Source organism: Sciurus carolinensis, chromosome 1 (assembly GCF_902686445.1).
Source record: "Sciurus carolinensis chromosome 1, mSciCar1.2, whole genome shotgun sequence".
Lineage (NCBI taxonomy): Eukaryota > Metazoa > Chordata > Mammalia > Rodentia > Sciuridae > Sciurus > Sciurus carolinensis.
This window is the reverse complement of record NC_062213.1, coordinates 117,840,628-117,859,071: the sequence shown is the minus strand read 5'-3', so window position 1 is coordinate 117,859,071 and position 18,444 is coordinate 117,840,628. Positions and strand designations below refer to the sequence as shown.

The 18,444-nt window shown below is 33.4% G+C and overlaps 1 protein-coding gene across 1 annotated transcript; it reads left to right on the top strand.

The window, feature by feature from the left end:
- Nucleotides 1-363: 363 nt before the first annotated feature.
- LOC124990839 (nucleophosmin-like) lies at nucleotides 364-1,649 on the top strand. Its single transcript, XM_047561296.1, has one exon. It carries the CDS (start codon nucleotides 450-452, stop codon nucleotides 1,332-1,334), a length of 885 nt encoding a protein of 294 aa, XP_047417252.1. The 5' UTR covers nucleotides 364-449; the 3' UTR covers nucleotides 1,335-1,649.
- The last annotated feature ends 16,795 nt before the right edge of the window (nucleotides 1,650-18,444 follow it).

The following is an 18,444-nucleotide window of genomic DNA, read 5'->3' as shown; positions in this document are numbered from 1 at the left end:
AAAATGTTGCTCAACATCATTAATCATTAACAATTTGCAAATTCTAACCCTAAATGGCAACAAACTCACCAACCTGGATTAACTTAGAAACACTTCACTAAGCATTAGTTATGACACAGAGTGACTGCAGTTTTCATAACTTGCTGATGAAAGCTTTAAGGTATTGTAACAAGTTTGTATACTCCACTGATACAGATAACAGGAGGACCATGGCATCAAGAGAAGTAGAAATGGGACAATTTTCCTCCATGTAGAAGAAAAACAAAAGTATTAGTGAAAGTATTTATTAAGGTACATGACACATTTATCTGGTAACAACTCATAAGAATAAGAGTAATCAAAAGTGTTTCTATTTCCCTGGCGTGATTCCGTCCTGCGCGTCTCTTCTCTAGGGCAGCAGCCTATTTTCCGTCCGCCTTCTCTCCCACCTAAGTGCGTGCTACCACCCCATGGAAGATTCGATGGACATGGACATGAGCCCCCTGAGGCCCCAGAACTATCTTTTCGGTTGTGAACTAAAGGCTGACAAAGATTATCACTTTAAGGTGGATAATGATGAAAATGAACACCAGTTATCCTTAAGAACGGTCAGTTTAGGGGCTGGTGCAAAGGATGAATTGCACATTGTTGAAGCAGAGGCAATGAATTATGAAGGCAGTCCTATTAAAGTAACATTGGCAACATTGAAAATGTCTGTACAGCCAACGGTTTCCCTTGGGGGCTTTGAAATCACACCACCTGTGGTCTTAAGGTTGAAATGTGGTTCAGGGCCTGTGCATATTAGTGGGCAGCACTTAGTAGCTGTGGAGGAAGATGCAGAATCAGAAGATGAAGAGGAGGAGGATGTAAAACTCTTAAGTGTGTCTGGAAAGCGATCTGCCCCTGGAGGTGGTAGCAAGGTTCCCCAGAAAAAAGTAAAACTTGCTGCTGATGAAGATGACGACGATGATGAAGATGATGATGATGATGATGAAGATGATGATGATGATGATTTTGATGATGAGGAAACTGAAGAAAAAGCTCCAGTGAAGAAATCTGTACGAGATACTCCAGCCAAAAATGCACAAAAATCAAACCAGAATGGAAAAGACTCAAAACCATCAACACCAAGATCAAAAGGTCAAGAATCCTTCAAAAAACAGGAAAAAACTCCTAAAACACCAAAAGGACCTAGTTCTGTAGAAGACATTAAAGCAAAAATGCAAGCAAGTATAGAGAAAGGTGGTTCTCTTCCCAAAGTGGAAGCCAAGTTCGTCAATTATGTGAAGAATTGCTTCCGGATGACTGACCAGGAGGCTATTCAAGATCTCTGGCAGTGGAGGAAGTCTCTTTAAGAAAATAGTATAAACAGTTTGTTAAAAATTTCCGTCTTCTTTCATTTCTGTAACAGTTGATATCTGGCTGTCCTTTTTATAATGCAAAGTGAGAACTTTCCCTACCGTGTTTGATAAATGTTGTCCAGGTTCCATTGCCAAGAATGTGTTGTCCAAAATGCCTGTTTAGTTTTAAAGATGGAACTCCACCCTTTGCTTGGTTTTTAAGTATGTATGGAATGTTATGATAGGACATAGTAGTAGTGGTGGTCAGACATGGAAATGGTGGGGAGACAAAAATATACATGTGAAATAAACTCAGTATTTTAATAAAGTAAAAAAAAAAAAAAAGTGTTTCTAAAAGTTACATGTACACTGATATGGCACTTTCCAAATACATGAATATGTATATATGTGTATATGTGTGTATATATATATATATATATATATATATATACTTTCAAACATATTTATCCTTAAGTATAATACTCAATAATACTCAATACTTATTAAGCATAAGTATCATAGTATTTATAAAGCATATGTAAGTATATATATAAAATATATATAAATATTATTATATTTATACATATATACTTTACATATTTATATTTATACTTTCATATATACAGTCATGTATATTTTTAGTAGTTCATCTGTAAAATAAAGTCTCCAATTATATAAGCTTACTGAAACCTAATAAAATCATTCTGCTAGTGCTGCCTCTGGCAATAATTTCAAATGCAGTTAGAAATGGCCATGCGTTATTCATCTAAGATATGAAGGAATTGTTTCAACAGTTTGTTAATAGTGTGGAGGTTCTACTGAGCCATGTTTAAAATCCTGTGATAGTGATCAGTTTATCTTTGTATAATATATTCTTGAAGTATGGCTAAAGGCAAGTTAGTATTTTATTCTTAGGAGGATCTAAACATTACACATCAAGTGATTGGTAGGCAGGTTCTTTATTCTGACAAATAGATCTCAAGAAAAAAACAAAAATGTGATTAGAGGAAATTTCAGGCTAGATGACCATAATTACAACATCTAAAAAATGATCACTCATCAAAATGACCTTCACTAAATCTACGGATTGAGGAAAAACACTGTGTTATGTTTTGTAAACTTTCCTTGGCCTGCTTTTATAAAGTAAATTTGTTAAAAATATAGTCATAGAGTCAAGGTCTTACATGACACAGAAAGAAAAAATCTCTTTGAATCATATCCCTAAAAATAATAAAGGTTTCAATCATTTGCACATTTGATAGCAAATGTCCTTTATTTTTTAAAAATGTCTGCTAAATACAAGTACAACCATTCTCGGTCCACTTACCATTCTGTAATGCAAGGCAAGGAAACAACATTATATTATAAATTAATGTGAATCCAGCATCTTGGGGCCACTCCTGAGGTATCATATAAAACCAATATTTTTTACATCAATGGTATAATCTGCCAACTTTATCCTTCTGCCTCTTGATGGAGCAGAACTGAGGTTAAAATCATACTTAGAGATTCACATTTAACATAGACTGCAGAGTAACACATGGATATTTATCTGTGCTTCCGACAGAGGCCAGTGAAAGATAAATTTGCTTACTCAGCATTTCTGTGGTGAAATCATCTATGAAGTAATGGCAAAAGTGACCAGAAAATTGAGAAGCAAATGCTAATAAAATGGACAAAATTGAAGAATTTCATGGTACATAAACAAGAATGTCTGCTGTGAATAATATAAACAACTAATCATTAATAAGAAAAATGTACAGAATATATCACTCATAGGTCTTTCTTTTGAAGTGCTTAAAACCTTAATGTCCCTGTGATAAAAAAGAGACTAACACAGGTAATTTTGGGTTTGAGAGGCAGACATACTCTGTACATCAAAAGTAATTTTATAATGCAATTCTAAAATTGTTACTTACAGGGTTACTTATGAGGAAAAAGAAATTTTGCTTCCATAGTTCACATGTAACAATTTATGCAATAAGAACAATTTTTGATTTAGAAAGTACTTGCTGCTCATATGTTCTTATTGTGAGCTCCTAATCCTCTCTAGGTTATAGCAACAAGCTCTTCTTTCTCCTATTTTATTGATTTATCTCTTTCATACACAAATTTGAATATTAATAGATCTGGAAATAATTGTTGTATACCTTTTTCCAATAAAATGCCTATTGTGAAATAAAATTAACATGAGCTACCAATTTCATATAGCATTCTGAAAATATTTTTAAATGTATTATTGAGCTGCAGAGGAAGCAACAGGCACTTAGATCCTTCTGGCTGAAGAGTAAGTTAATGTACCTACTAGGAAGGAAATTTGGCAATATTTGTGTAATAAATTAAGGGTCTATATGTTTGGGAGTTTTTTATTTGTTTTTGGTTTTGTTTTTGTTTTTGCAGTGCTAGGGATCAAACCCAGGGTTTTGTGCTTGTGAGGCAAGCACTCTACCAACTGAGTTATTGCCCCAGCCCGGTATATATGTTTTGATTGACTATTTGCATGTCAAAAAAATTATAGTAAGGAAAAATCGAGTTGCACAATACTATTTAGAACATGATATTAATAATAGTGTGTGTATGTGCATGTGTGTGATTAAAAGAATGTAGTCACCAGGGAGAGGAAGGTGAGGAGGGAATGGGAAATGAAATTAATGAAAATTATGTTATGTGCGTGTATGAATATGTGACAAGGAACTCCACTATTATGTGTAGTTTTAATACACCATTAAAATTTTTAAAAATTAAGTTGACCTAAATTTCAAAAAGTTACTTAAGTAAGAAATGGTATATTTTTATACTAGAATAAAGATAAATAACTATAAATTATATGTAAGAAAATATGCATTATTGTGAAAGTGTTTTGAAATAAAAAATGACAAGAGTACAAATAGAATAAAGGAGAAAATTTGATTTTTCTTCAAAATATTCTCAAAACTACTTCATAAAACTGCTATGATCATCACATCATTATCATTTCCTCTATGTAATAAAAACTCAGAAATCAAGGAAAGAAAACATCTTTACTATTTTGATAAAGGTTACCTACTAATAACAAAAGTCACAAGTAATGGTGGACTGTTTAAAGTATTCCTCTGTCATAAGGAAATAGGACAGTTGCCACTTTTACACTTCCATTCACCAGGTCATTCTTGCCTGTTCAATAAGCCAGAAAAAAAGGTGAGTAATATAAGGAAGAACATCAAAGAAGATTAATTAAATAAGATCTGCTCTGTGTTATTAATTGAAAAGACTGATATCTAAAAGACATAAACTCTACCTAAATTAATCAATAGATTTACTTTATCAAATCTCAAAATTTCATTTATTTTTCAGGGAAAGTGACAAGCTAATTCTAAAATATATTAAAATTTCCAAAATATAAAAAATAATCCTGAAGAAGAACAAATTAGGAAGACTTGCTTGACCAAATATTAAGGTTATCATAAAAGAGTTATTAGTGTAGTGCAGTATTATTGCAAACAGTAGCAAACAACTAAAATCCACACGTGTGGGGATACCCACCTATAAATAAGGAATACCTGTTTAGGAATATGGAAAAAGCAGAAAGGACATTCTTTTAAAAAAAATTAAATAATTGAATAGTATGGGAAAATGCATTTTAATCTTTACCTCCCATCTACCGAAATAATTGAAAAATTGAGCTTCTAAAAGGCAATATAACCCAGGTGCAGTGGCACAGGCCTATAACTCCAATGGTTCAGGAGGCTGAGGCAGGAGAATGGAAGTTCAAAGTCAGCCTCAGCAAATTATTGAAGCCCTATGCAACTTACTGAGACCCCGTCTCAAAGTAAATAATAAAAAGAGGCTGGTGATGTGGCTTAGTGGCAAAAAGCCCCTGGGTTCAACCTTAACAGATAATAAAAGCATGAAATATAAATAACCATTAAGGCACATTAAAATCACACACTATCTTCCAAAAATAGATACAACTGAACAAAAGACAAAGCAGCAGATTGGGAATGCATGTAACTACCAAGGGCCAAAATCTAGGACATACAGTAAATTCAAAGATGTAATAGACAACCAAGTATAAAATATACCACAGACTTCAACAAGGACTTTTTACAAAAGGGGGACCATCCTAATATAAAGTATAAATGTATGAAGGGATTCTTTTTAGTTGTCAAGCAAGAGTAAATTTAAACTGTTATCAGCTACACTCACCTCAGACTGCTATAGGATGAACTGGAACAATGTCAAATATACAATGGATAAACTGGAACTCTCATTGCTAGTGACCAAATTTAAAATCGTATGAGCACTTTCAAATAATATTTGACATTATTCCATAAAGTTGAAAAAATGCAAATCCCATGGCCTAGAAACTCCATTCCCTAGGATACTATTAAAAAGAAATTTTAATGCACCACAGCATGATATATGTAAGCAGCTGTACTTAAATTGCTAAAATGCAGAAACAACCAAATAGTTGACTTATAGTGGAATGGATAAATTTTCAATTATATGATGAAATGCTATAGAGCAATGAAAATGTGCCAGCTTCTGCTGCATGGAACAATATGGGTGTATGTTACAAATGTGACATTGAGCAAAAGAAGAGAGACACAGCAAACTGAGTACCATATGATTCCTTCTGTGTAAAGTTCAAAAAGGCAAACTCAATTTGTATAATTAGGAATTAGGATGGGGTCACCTTTATGGAAAGGGAAAATAGTGGTTAGGAAAGATCGCCAGGAAGTTTTCTGGGACTATTTTCGTATTTTATTTATTGTTCTAAATGAATAGGCATATTTATTTAATAATAATTCATCAGGTGTCTGCATTTTAATTTGTATAGTTTTTTAAAATTATAAGAATGTAATGCTGTAATAGAATATTTATTTTTACTAACATCCAAAGTTTTCCATGTCTCAGCTAGATATACTTTCATGTTTGTGATCATAGAGTATTTAGAGACTGGTGAAATGTTTTGTTCTATATTTATTCTTTAGCAATTAAAATGCCAACTAACGTGAGCATAATATAGCTTTTTTTTTTCAGTCTTCTAATCAAAGTTTGCATTATTCATTTGTAGGAAAGTTCTAGTCTCAGAGTTTCATTGAAAATGTTGACAGATGCAAAGATACTTTATCTGCAATGTGTACGTGTGTGTTGTATGAACAATGTAAGAATTGTAAATTTAAGATATTGACCCGGTTAAGCCATCCAGTCACTAAGATCTATTAGCTTACTTGAAATGCTGATAGACACTTGTTTCTATTAAATAATAAAGCAAGAAAGCAAGTGCAAGTCTGTAACCAAGAAAGCTTTTTTTTTTTTGCAGTGTTGGGGATAGAACCCAGGGCCTTGTGCTTGCAACGCAAGCACCCTACCGACAGCTATCTCCCCAGCCCCCAAGAAAGCTTTTAACAGAGGGTTTGCAGACACAATATGCTCTCAGTAACCAATGAAGAGTTTTTGCGGGGAGGAGCACACAGATCCTGGCCTGACCCTAGCCTGACTTAAGGTAAGCAGGGGATATAAATAAGGAATTTATTAGTTCCCATGAAAAGGAACATCTTTCTACCTACCTATAAAAATGCAATTATTTTTAATTATATTAATCTATGCATATTATTAAGGAAATCATTTTAAAATGTATTCCTAGAGACATCTTGTGTTGGAATGTTGTCCATTTGCACACTTGGTCCTATTTTGGTAAAATTGTAGCAACTGGACAAAAAAAGTATGAAATTTTCTTAGATTTCACATATAAATGAAACATTGCAGTATTTTTCTTTCTGTATTTGGCTCATTTGACTTGACATAAATGTCCTCTTAGTGTCTGCCCATGTTGTCAAAACAGTAGTATCTTCTTTTCAAACACTGAATAATATTCCATTGTATGTGCATGTGTGTGTGTGTGTGTGTGTGTGTGTGTGTGTGTGTTGCAATGTCTTTATTCATCACTTAGGTTTTTCTGTTCCTTGGTTTTTATGGATACTGCTGAGATAAAGGTGGAAGTACAAACATATATGGAAAGTGCTGATCTCATTTCCTTTGGGTGTATACCCAGAAGAAGGATTGCTGAAACATATAGTAGTTCTATTTTTATTTTTTTGAGAAACTTCCATACTGTTTTTCAAATGGCTATATCATTTCATTCTGTCTCTCTGTATATCTAATGTTGTATACCTTAAATGCAAACAATAGAAAGGAAGGAAGGAAGGAAAAATAGAAGGAAGGAAGGAGAGAGGAAAAGAAGAAGAAAAATTTTAAAAGGCAACCAAAAACAAGTGTCTGTTAGTCTGCAGCTGGGATGAAAAGCTTAATCAACAGACAGAGGGGAGGATTAAACTTAGATTTTACTAGGATAGTCTGAGAATCAGCTCCCATGAGAATGAGAGTAACAGAACCAAACAAGTGATCAGTATTTCTACCCACGATGTGGACCAGTCTGTCTCTTAATAAGTATCAGAGAATCAAGAAACTAATGGGGGAAATATTGTAGAAATTAAGAAACGAGACAGATCTGAGTTTTGGTGTAAATTATTCTTACCCACAGATTTGAAAAAGTGGATCTGCTGATGCCTTCTTTAGTCTGGAGTGGCCCAAAGACTCAGAGGATCTAAAATATCAGGTGATAGACCCTCAAATCCTGGAAAGAAACTGGGTATTTAGCACAGTGTTAACCTAGGGTTTGTGTCTTGGCCTAGAACATGTTAATTTTAGAAAACAATTATTGATTTCATTAACTTCACTTTTCTTAAATCCTTAAGATTTCTACCTCTCTCAATGTTTGTTTGGGTAAGTAGTGTCCAAGATACCAAAAAAACAGATGTTTATTTTTTAATATACTAAGAATTTTACATTGAAATATGAATTAATCATAAAATTTTCAAAACCCTAAAGTTAGTATAGTTCCATCAGGAAGTTGAATTTTTTAAACATAGATTGTTATTAGTTTTTTCTAAATATGAATTGTTATTACTTTTCCCCTAATTGTTATTACTTTTCCCCTAATTTTCCTAAATATGAATTGTTATTACTTTTCCCCTAATTAGTGAAAACACAGGTTATCTGATAAGAAAATGCCATAGTGCCTTCATTTGATTCACTTTTGATTAGAAACTGATGTCTAATAAATTAGGTTCTTCCTTCTAACATTGAAAATAGTTAAAAAATTGTATCTATTAACTGTAAGATTTTATCAATTTTAAGAAACTTTTTCATCACATCCAAATCTATTTTGAACATGACTTGCTTTATTTTGTTTCCCAGTAAACAAATCATATTTATTCTTAGCAAAGATTTATCATTTCTGAATGTGACTCCAGATACTTAAATCAGAAGCTAAAAACAGTTTTAAAAATGCAACTAAAGATAGACTATGACCTTCTAGATGGTGAAAAGACTTATTTGTGAGCCATATGGTCAGCCTCAGGCTGAAGACATTAAGATTAAGACTGGAGGGAATTCAAACCATGACACTGATTAGCACATATGTCCCTACTTTGGATGCACCAAAAAACATCAAGAAAATATTTTATGACAACTTGTCTGCTGTCATTAAAGCAATCCAAACAAAAGGAAAGGAATCATTTTTGAAGATGTCATTGACTGAGTTTGGAACCACAACGATCTGCATGAAGTTCAGATACAACTTTAGGCAAGATTTACAGGGATGAAAAGACTGCAGATTAGGGACATTTCTGATTGGTTCATCATAAATATACTGAAATTGTCACATTTCTTCCCCTTGATATTAATTCTCAATTTGTTGTATTCCAAGGGGCAAATATAAATTGACCTGCTGAATCTTGTGCCAAATTCATGAAAGTCATGATAAATTTCTAGTTATGCTTCTAACTCACATTGACTAGTTAATTAATTTTCAGAAAGGTATTTTTTCCAGTATAAGATGATTTCATAGTCATTTTATTCTCTGATTTTCATATTATAGTTTTTAGGCAGACTTCATCAAATTCCCCCTTTCAGATTTTGTTTTCTTTTTTTAGGCTGAAAAGCATGCTTGTAGAGATGGAGAGTGGTAAATTGATGTGACAGCTTGTAAAATTCCACATTTGCCAATTCTTTTTCCATGATTTAGACTTAGAACCTTGATGCAAATTCTCTAACACTATTACTAACCTTATCACCCTCAGGCTTGAGACTTTATGGCTGTCTCAAATACTGACTGACAGGAAGAAGAATATCCAACAAACATCACATTTGCAGGGTTTGAAATGAAAATTAATATGTTTAGAAAGATGTCTGTGGTCTCATTTAACACATCATTTCAAAGTAAAATTTGTCATCATGATAACCTGAAATTCTTACTTTTTTCATAATTATATTCATAATCATCCAACTTCAAAACCAATATAAAATGATTTTCTCAGCTTATACAATATTTTTAAATGCACCTACTTTTTTGAGAGTGATTGTTCAATGTTTGGGCAGGTATAGCCTTCATGTGTACAGGTATGAGTCTGCTCTATTGCCAGTGCAGCTAAGTAGCCAAGCATAATCATGTTCAAAGGGGTTTCCTAACACTACAACTTATTACTAATGTAATATGATAATATATTAATGATATGTGTTGATTAAGAATATTGAATATAGAAAATATACAGAGTAGATTTTCTTTGCTTGTGGGATAGTGGAGAATTGAACCCAGGGCTGTGCACGTGCTAAGCATACATTCTAGCACTGAGCTATGTCCTCAGTCCCAGAAGGGGGTTTAAATGGAAGTAAAGAATTGCAAAAGATGCATGCTAACTTTGCACAAGGGATGAATAATAAACAGCTGGTGAAAAATCTATGATATAATAAGAAGAAAAAGTATTAATTTGCATATGTGAGGAATAAACCATGTCAGATCAGCAATCTCAGGCAAAGTCTTGGACAATTGTATAAGATGATGAGGATCACTCAAGATTCACCTTCTAACCACAGTGGTGGAATGAGCTAAGAGCACACTGAACTATGAACTAGTCTGGAACAAACTCATGTACTACTCATTATTTTTCTTAATTTGAAGGCTGCTTATGAAATTTTAATGTGAAAAGCTACAAGTAAACAGTAACTAGAATCCAACTCAAAGGTGACAGTTTCTATCCTGAGAAAAGATCTAGGAAGCATTTGCAAAGTTGTATGAAGTAGACAAAGAATGAGGTCTTTGAGTTTAACCACAGTTAAATTTAAACACGGTTGTGTACCAAGGTATTTTTTAATATTTTATGTAGGGAACATTCCTCAAGCTTATCTGACAGCAATCACTGTGGTCTAAGTAAGCTCACCTCACAGCTTTCTGGGATGCATGACAGGGCAAGGCCTCCCCTCAGTTCCTAGCTCAGCCTCAACAACTGCAAAGACCTTCATTCCATGGCAAGTCTTTACCATTACCTCAGTTTCTCTGTCCAGACAGTTTGGCTTACTAGACCATACTGTCAGTGACTGCTGTCAGATGAGCTTGATGAATGTTCCCTACAATTTTATAGCTTTTGTTTTCTCTGCTGATTTAGTAATTGCCATTATAAATATATGTGAATCCATATTGTCCCACTTTTCTTGGACTCTCAAAATAGAAAAGGAAAAAATTTTATTGGTTTATTATAATTTTACATAGTAGTAGGATTCATTGTGCTGTATTCACACATGCACATAGCATGATTTGATTAATCTCATTCCCTATTACTTTCCCTTTAACGTCCCTTCCTTCTCCCTGATATGCTTGCTCTATTCTTACTGATCTTCTATTGCTATTATTATTATTATTTTAATTAGTACATTACAATTGTATATATAAGCAGATTTTTTTGGTATATTTCTACTTAGTCATTATATAATTTGGTAGATATTACTCCTCAGTACTTCCCCCTCTCTTCCCTCAGCCTGATCCTCTTCCTTTCTACTCTATTGGTCTCCCTTCTATTTTCATGAGATACCCCTGTTACTTTTTCTTTCTTTCTCTTTCTATTCACTGAAGCTAATCTGCCCTCATTTTTTTTACTCCTAACCTCCAAGCTCTTTGTTGGTTTTACATGGATTAGTCTTATGGTATAACTCATTAATACTTTATGGAACTCACAATAATCTAGTCTTAAAGCTAGTCACACTAAACTAATCAATATTTTAAAATTATATAACTGTCCAGAATAGCCAAATTTGTAACAAGTGAATGTGCCTTCCATACCAGAGAGGATGCTTGATACAAGCGGTCCATGAGATGATCCTCCTGAGAATTCGTAGTTCAGATTTTCAGGTCTCAGATTAAAATGATCTCCTGAAGACAGGAGTTGTGGGTCTCAGAAGCTGTGATGTGGTTACCATTGGTACTTACAAAAGCCCAGTAAATAATTCTCCTTTTTCCTTTGCCAGTTGAGAGATAAAGGGACAAGCCAATGGAAATAATATATTGATTATTATAACATGAAAAATCTAGACTGGAGAAAATAACTTAGTTTACTTCTACTATTGTACTGTATCAGATTATATGGTATTGTATTTCTGGTACATGTATCAAGAGATTTTCTACCACTTCACAATGTAGCACTAAAAACCAAAGTTTTCTCTAGGAGGACATGGAGCCTTTTTAGTTCATATAGGTACATCCTGATTTCTTCAACCAAATCCTCAAAGTCACCAACAAGATAAGTCATTCCTTCTGTGGAACAGAGGCACTCAGAAAGAGTGCAGGGGTATTTTCCTAATCATGTGCCTCTCAAATAGAAGATTATGTCAGGAGTAGAGAGTAGGAATTCATAGGAATAAAAGAATGAAAAGAACACACATAAAATGAGGAATTTTATGGAATTTTCATCCAAAACTGAGCTGATCTTTCCTTCTTGACTATCTAATCAATCACACATCTTTATTTTCAGTTTTATTTTCCTCTTCATCTGAATGTGAAATTTTTGATTTTCATACTGTTTTATCTTGTCTTCTCTAAACCAATCAGTAATCCTATCAAATCTTTCTTCATTAAAAGAAACATTCCAAATTTCTTTTCCCCATGCCTTGCCATTATTCTCCATCACATGTAATGAAGCCAGCCTTTTCTAGAGTATTCCAAAGAACACTGGCCCTCTGAAAGTCTCAAAGAAAAGGGGACTTTCTGTGATTGAATGTATTTTTGAAATTCTGCGTGGCTTATCCCATTTTAAAGATTAATGTGCTCATTAGAAGAGATGCCTTCCAACATAGAAATCTCTTTGACTAATTCAATTCAAAATTTCCAGTCCTATTTCATCATGGCAAAAGTTTTTAAGAAACTAATAGCTCTTACAACCTCTAAGAACTAGTGTTCTGTGAAACACACTTTGAGAAATGCTCTCTCAATATATTTTAATGACTATCTAGTTAAGTTCCCTGACTTTGAAGGTATTCATGCCAGACAAATCAATTGCCATGAAATGATAGAACTGTCATGTTTGAAAGCATTGTGTACATCTTTACTCTCTCTTGCACAAAAATGAGTTGAAATTAGTCAGTTTAATATTTAAAGTCAAGTATAATCTTTACTCAAGATATCTTTTGGAGTATTCCACTACTTCCTTGCTAAAGTTAAAAATGTTCTTTCACCTCTACAAAAGACAAGTTGTCCAAGCCTCAGCTCTATAACTAAAATCACATTATTAAGCCTTTACTGACCCATACTATTTTGTCTGAGCTCTAAAACTCATCAAATCCTGTGCATTTGGTTTTATAGTATCTTGTTTTTCCGTATTGCTATGTTCTTTGTTGCTCAGTAGTCTCGGCAGAAATACAAAGCAGTGTTTAAGAACCTTGGGTCCACAGCTTAGCTAAGATAACTTAATAACTTTGGAAAATATTTGTGAGTGGGTTTTTTTTTTTAGACTCTTGTAGCACTTTGGTACTGTGTGGAAACATTGTGAAATATGAGAGCTCATAGAAAGCAAGAAATGATGGTCCCAGCGTAGATCCTTCAGATCAGTCATCCCTTAGCTGGCTGTCAGCTGACCAAAGGGCACATGAGTGAATCAAGCCAAGTTTAGCAGAAGTATTTGCCATCTGAGTCCAACCCAGATTCCACCTATAGAACTGTGAACTGAGTACAAGGTTGTTGTAAGCTATTAGGTTTTATGGTGGTTTGTCACACAGAAAAAACTGAACCAATAGAAATCACTCTGTGAATGGATAATTAATCAAACATTATGAAAAATAAGCAGATGTTAAGCCTCCTCCATTATGTTCTTTTATTCACAAGAAAATATTCCTTACCTTCCTCTAAATGAAATAATTATTCACTAAATAATAAGTGTAATGAGCCCTTATATAAAATCATGTGATTTTTGTCCTGAATACCAGTTAGTTATTTCATTGTTGTATCAGAAAATTTTATTCTTTCAGTAGCTGGGTTTCTGTGTTAGAGATCTTTGATTGTGATTTGCATTTCACCAATTGATCCTGCCACATCGTGTTCTTCAAAGGAAGTATTCTGTGACATGAAATACACTTTTAACAATGCTCATGCACAAATAGGTCTGGTACTTGAAAACTGTCTAACATATTCAAAGAGGATGATTATGTATTATAACATTCTACATATATCTCTGAGGGGAAAAATTATCAGCATTCTTTTCAACTTATATCCTGTCAAGCAATATAAAAATTCTTACATCCATATTATTATCATGCAGGTCTCCAGAAAATTACATCATTTGTTTACAAAGACATGAGATACACTTTCATGGTGTTCTCAGTAGAAGGACAGAGCATTATGATATAAGGCTGATTATTCAAATTTTTTTGTTTGTTTTACTGCCCCTTAAAAGCCTGGGAGGTACTTCATTGAAATTGGTGTGTTGTTAATGAATGTTCATCAAGAACACTTCACAAACATTTTAATATATAAATTATTCTTTTTTTCTGTTTTCTTTCTTTTTTTTATTTAGCTTTTAATTTTTTACAGACTGCATTTTGATTCATTGTACACAAATGGGGTACATCATTTTGTTTCTATGGTTGTACACAATCTAGATTCATATCATTTGTTTAATCATACATGTACATAGGGTAATGATGTCTGTCTCACTACTTGTAATATATGTACTATAAATTATTCTTGAAGTACATGTATTAAAGTAGTGTGAAATCCATATTTGCATTTTGTTTATGAGTATTTGTTTTTCAATGAAGTTTAAACATGTTCATCCTTTTCCATTATATATATGAAGATTTTTTAAAGTCAACTTTAACCTTATTATTCCATGAATCCAATGAAAGTATGACATTTATGTTTGATGGTAGGTGGAGTAGATGAAATCCTTCTAGGAATTTCTCTCAGTCCTATGGTTATGTTTGCTATCAGATAGTAGAGAACTGATTCACTGAGGCTAGAATAGAAAAGTGAATGAGAAAAAACAACAAGGAGTAAATGCTTTTTAGTTTGTGATTAAGCATTTGAAAATCTGGTCTATACAGATACCAGAGATCAACTATACAAAGGATTCCAATTATACAAGTAGTCATGAAGTAGGAGGGTATGGTACATAGCCAAAATAGGAGGACAAACATATCAAAGAGGCAAAAAAGGACCAAGGTATTCTCAGGTGAAGAATATGCAGACAAGGTATATCAATGAATTTGTATGAGATACTACTGGTAAGATGATGTTATTTACAGATATGCATTTGTCTATTCTAGAACTCTTATTTGAAATTATATGCTTCCTTAGGAATAGAATCCAGTCTTCAAGTTGTAACCATTATAGGATGATGGTAGGATATGTTCCTGAACATTTAGACTCTATTTGGGATATACGGAAATGAGCATGAAATAAAATGTACAATAATAATTTCCCAGTCCGTCCACACATCTTTGTGGAAAGCCTATCATACACAGGAGTATTACCTCATTGACTGGCAAAGACCTATTGCAGATAAATCTGCGACAAACAAAAATGAGTTTAACTACAGTAATAAACTATTAACACACTCTTACCTTTTATAGTTTGTGTAGTTATTGTACATACTTAGCCTATCATTTCACTGTATGTAATTATTCATATTTAGTTGGTAAATTAGTTTTTCTACTCTTTTAGGTCTATTCAGGAGTAACCAATAAACTCATTATTTGTTATTTGTTGGATCACAAATTATGTGTGAACAACTTTTGGCATCAAATATATTTTTTTAATTCATGGAAACCAAGAATCTAAATGCTAATAAAGTCCTTCTGCTTTCACAAGCTGAGAAAAGTTCCTCTTACTGTACCATGGTCCTAGTTCTTATTCTGAGGTCTAGCACTTCAATAGGCATTTTTCCCCCTGAACAGGATCCTTCTCCTTGGGTCACTTGAGACTAAATATTATACTACATAACTTGTATGTCTAAAAGTTATATTAAAAAAAAAAAGAATAGAAAGGATTGATTTTTCAGTGGAAATTGAGGTACATGAATCACAATGTTATTTCCTTTTTGTCTCTCTGGAGTCTATCTAGACCCCTGATTTGCATTGAAGGCACCATAAATATGAATAAATTACTCATAAGGCTATCTCTGATTACTTACTCACTATTTTGGTAAAACTGTCAAACACCAAAATAAAGGAGAACTATGATATAATAAGAAATATATATATAGTTGTCTGTCCCAGATTCCTGCAAAAGAGCTCCTGAAACTCTTCCAATTTCCTAAACAGTAGGGATACTAGGATCATCTTTGTATCTGATATTTGGTCTTTGACTCCGGTTCCTTACACACAGTTCCCAAGACCTTGAAAATTCCTGAATTGTAGGAGTAACTGTCACAGAGCTCCTAAGTTCCTTGAAATTTCGAGTGAGAAGAGAATATTATGTTATGAAACAATTGTCGCTGGCCTGGATAGAGGCTGGTTACCAGAAAGGCCAAGCTGCAATTAGAAGCTTAGAAATTGTAAACTTACCCCAACTATCTGGAGAGGGAGAGGGACTTAAAATGGAGTTAATAATCAATCCAACCTACATAATAAAGCAACCATCAAAATCTATGAGCTCAGGGATTTCTAGGTTGGTGAACATGTACAAAACAGGGTGGCACCCTCAAAACCATAAGGACAGAAGCTCTTGTACAAAGGGACCCTTCCATACATCACCCTTTGTATCTCTTTATGTGACTGCTCCTATGTATCCTTTATCATATCCTTAATATGACAAAGTGGCAAATGTGTTTCCCTCAGTTCTGTGAATCAGCCAATAAAATGAAATTGAACCCAAGGAGCCCTTAATCTGTGGGATCTGTCTCTAACTCCAGTTGCAAAGTATCAGAACTGAATTGAATTAGAGAACACCTAGTTGAAACCTGGTGAAGTGTTTCTTGTGTGGGGAAAAATTCCCAAATATCTGTCTGAAGAAACATGGTCTTTCTTGTATTGTGCATTGAGTGGTATGTAAAAATAGAGAAAAACAGTGTCTTTTTCTGTTTTATACAGTTATAAGAGCAAAAATAGATAAGGAAAAGAGATTAAATTGAATTTACTCAACATTTGTTTCACTACATTAGCTATAAGTCTCAAAAACAGATATTTGGCTATGTCATCAGGACACAGTTCACTGGCAAGCACAAAGCCAAATGGAACCAGATTAAATGGTGGGGAATGCAGTCAGCATGCTGATTGATAATTCAGAACATCCAACTTTAAGAAAAATATTTTAAAAATCTTCAGTTAGCATAACAATTAATTTGGGAGTATGCTGTACATCAATAAGACCTATTTTAATTCATCTAAATTCATTTGCTTGAATGTCCTTATTTTTCTAGGATAAAACTAACAAGTTCTAGCTTTAGGACAAGAGTGATTGGCGGAAGACATTTGGCAACAGTTGATGTACCTATAAAACAGAATTAAGCTTAGTTTTTCATCTTGTTAATGACATATATATGCAATGCCAAGTATTTAGCAATATTAGTTAATCAGGGAATTCATTGTGAATGATTAAAGGCACATTAAATATGTAATTTGTAATACAGGCTTAAGGCTGCTATTACATTTTTGCTCTAATGAGTTAATGTGTTTGAAGAAATGATGATGTTAGGCTAAAGTTGTTTTAACTTTAGAAGAAAAGAGCTTCTAATTAAAATAACCATAGACTCTCCTTGGAAATCTCATTGTCTTTGTAAAAGGAATTAAGAAACTGCATTTTGTCCTACAATTAAGATTTTAAAGTAGTAATGAAAAATGTGATAAGAAATGACCAGAGTGGTGATGGAAAATGGCCCCATTTCATTATAGCTTATCCAGAATTTGTTCAAAGTGGAGGAATAAGAGAGATAACAAGAAATAAAGCACCTTAAAAGTGGTAGGAGAAAAACTTTAGGCAAAGTAAACAGAGTTGGGCAAAGTAAACAAAGTAAATCAGGCAGCTCTTGGAACCAGGCCAGGTTCTAAGTCTCTAATAGTACAGACAAAGAGAAGCCAGGTATAGAAAGCAGAAACAAATTACAGAGACAGCTCAATTGGCTAAAATCCGGTGTTTGTTTTATTTGAACCTGGTTTGACTTAAGGTTGTCTGCTGTGCTGACACTCAGCTTTTTATTGCAATGGCAAATTCCTAAGTTAGGTTCTTAGTGTTTACCTAATGAGTAAGGTTGCAGACTCAAGTCTGTGACTACAGAAACTTCTTTGGCCAAATTCTGCTTGATTAACAAGCTGAAATATGGCATACAGCAGAGTGATAATTTGACTGTGTTACTCAAATAAGCTATCCAGCTATGAATGACTGTTGAGGAAAAAGATTATTTTAGCTTTCTTGCACTCAATTCAAATAAGTAAAGACGGTGTCACCTTCAAATTGAATTGCACCTAATATATAAAGTTATTTTAGAGGGAACAAACTAATCCTTTAAAAAATTCCAATATCATTCAGTATACCGAGTCTTAAGAAATTGTCAAATTCTGACTTGAGCTTGGATAGTCTGATATGTCAAATCTTGTGAGAATAATTTTTATTTTGGGGATTATTTTTTCTTTTATCAACCCTTCACTACAGTAAAGTCACTTTTAAAAAAAGAAACGATATTATTTATCTTATGGGAACAAGTGATTATCAATGCCTAGTAAAATGATATTTTGAAGCTGCTTTATAAATGATAGGTCAAAGACTATGGAAGGTAGATCATCATAGTTTCATGATAAACCATCATTAAATAGTGATGCTAGT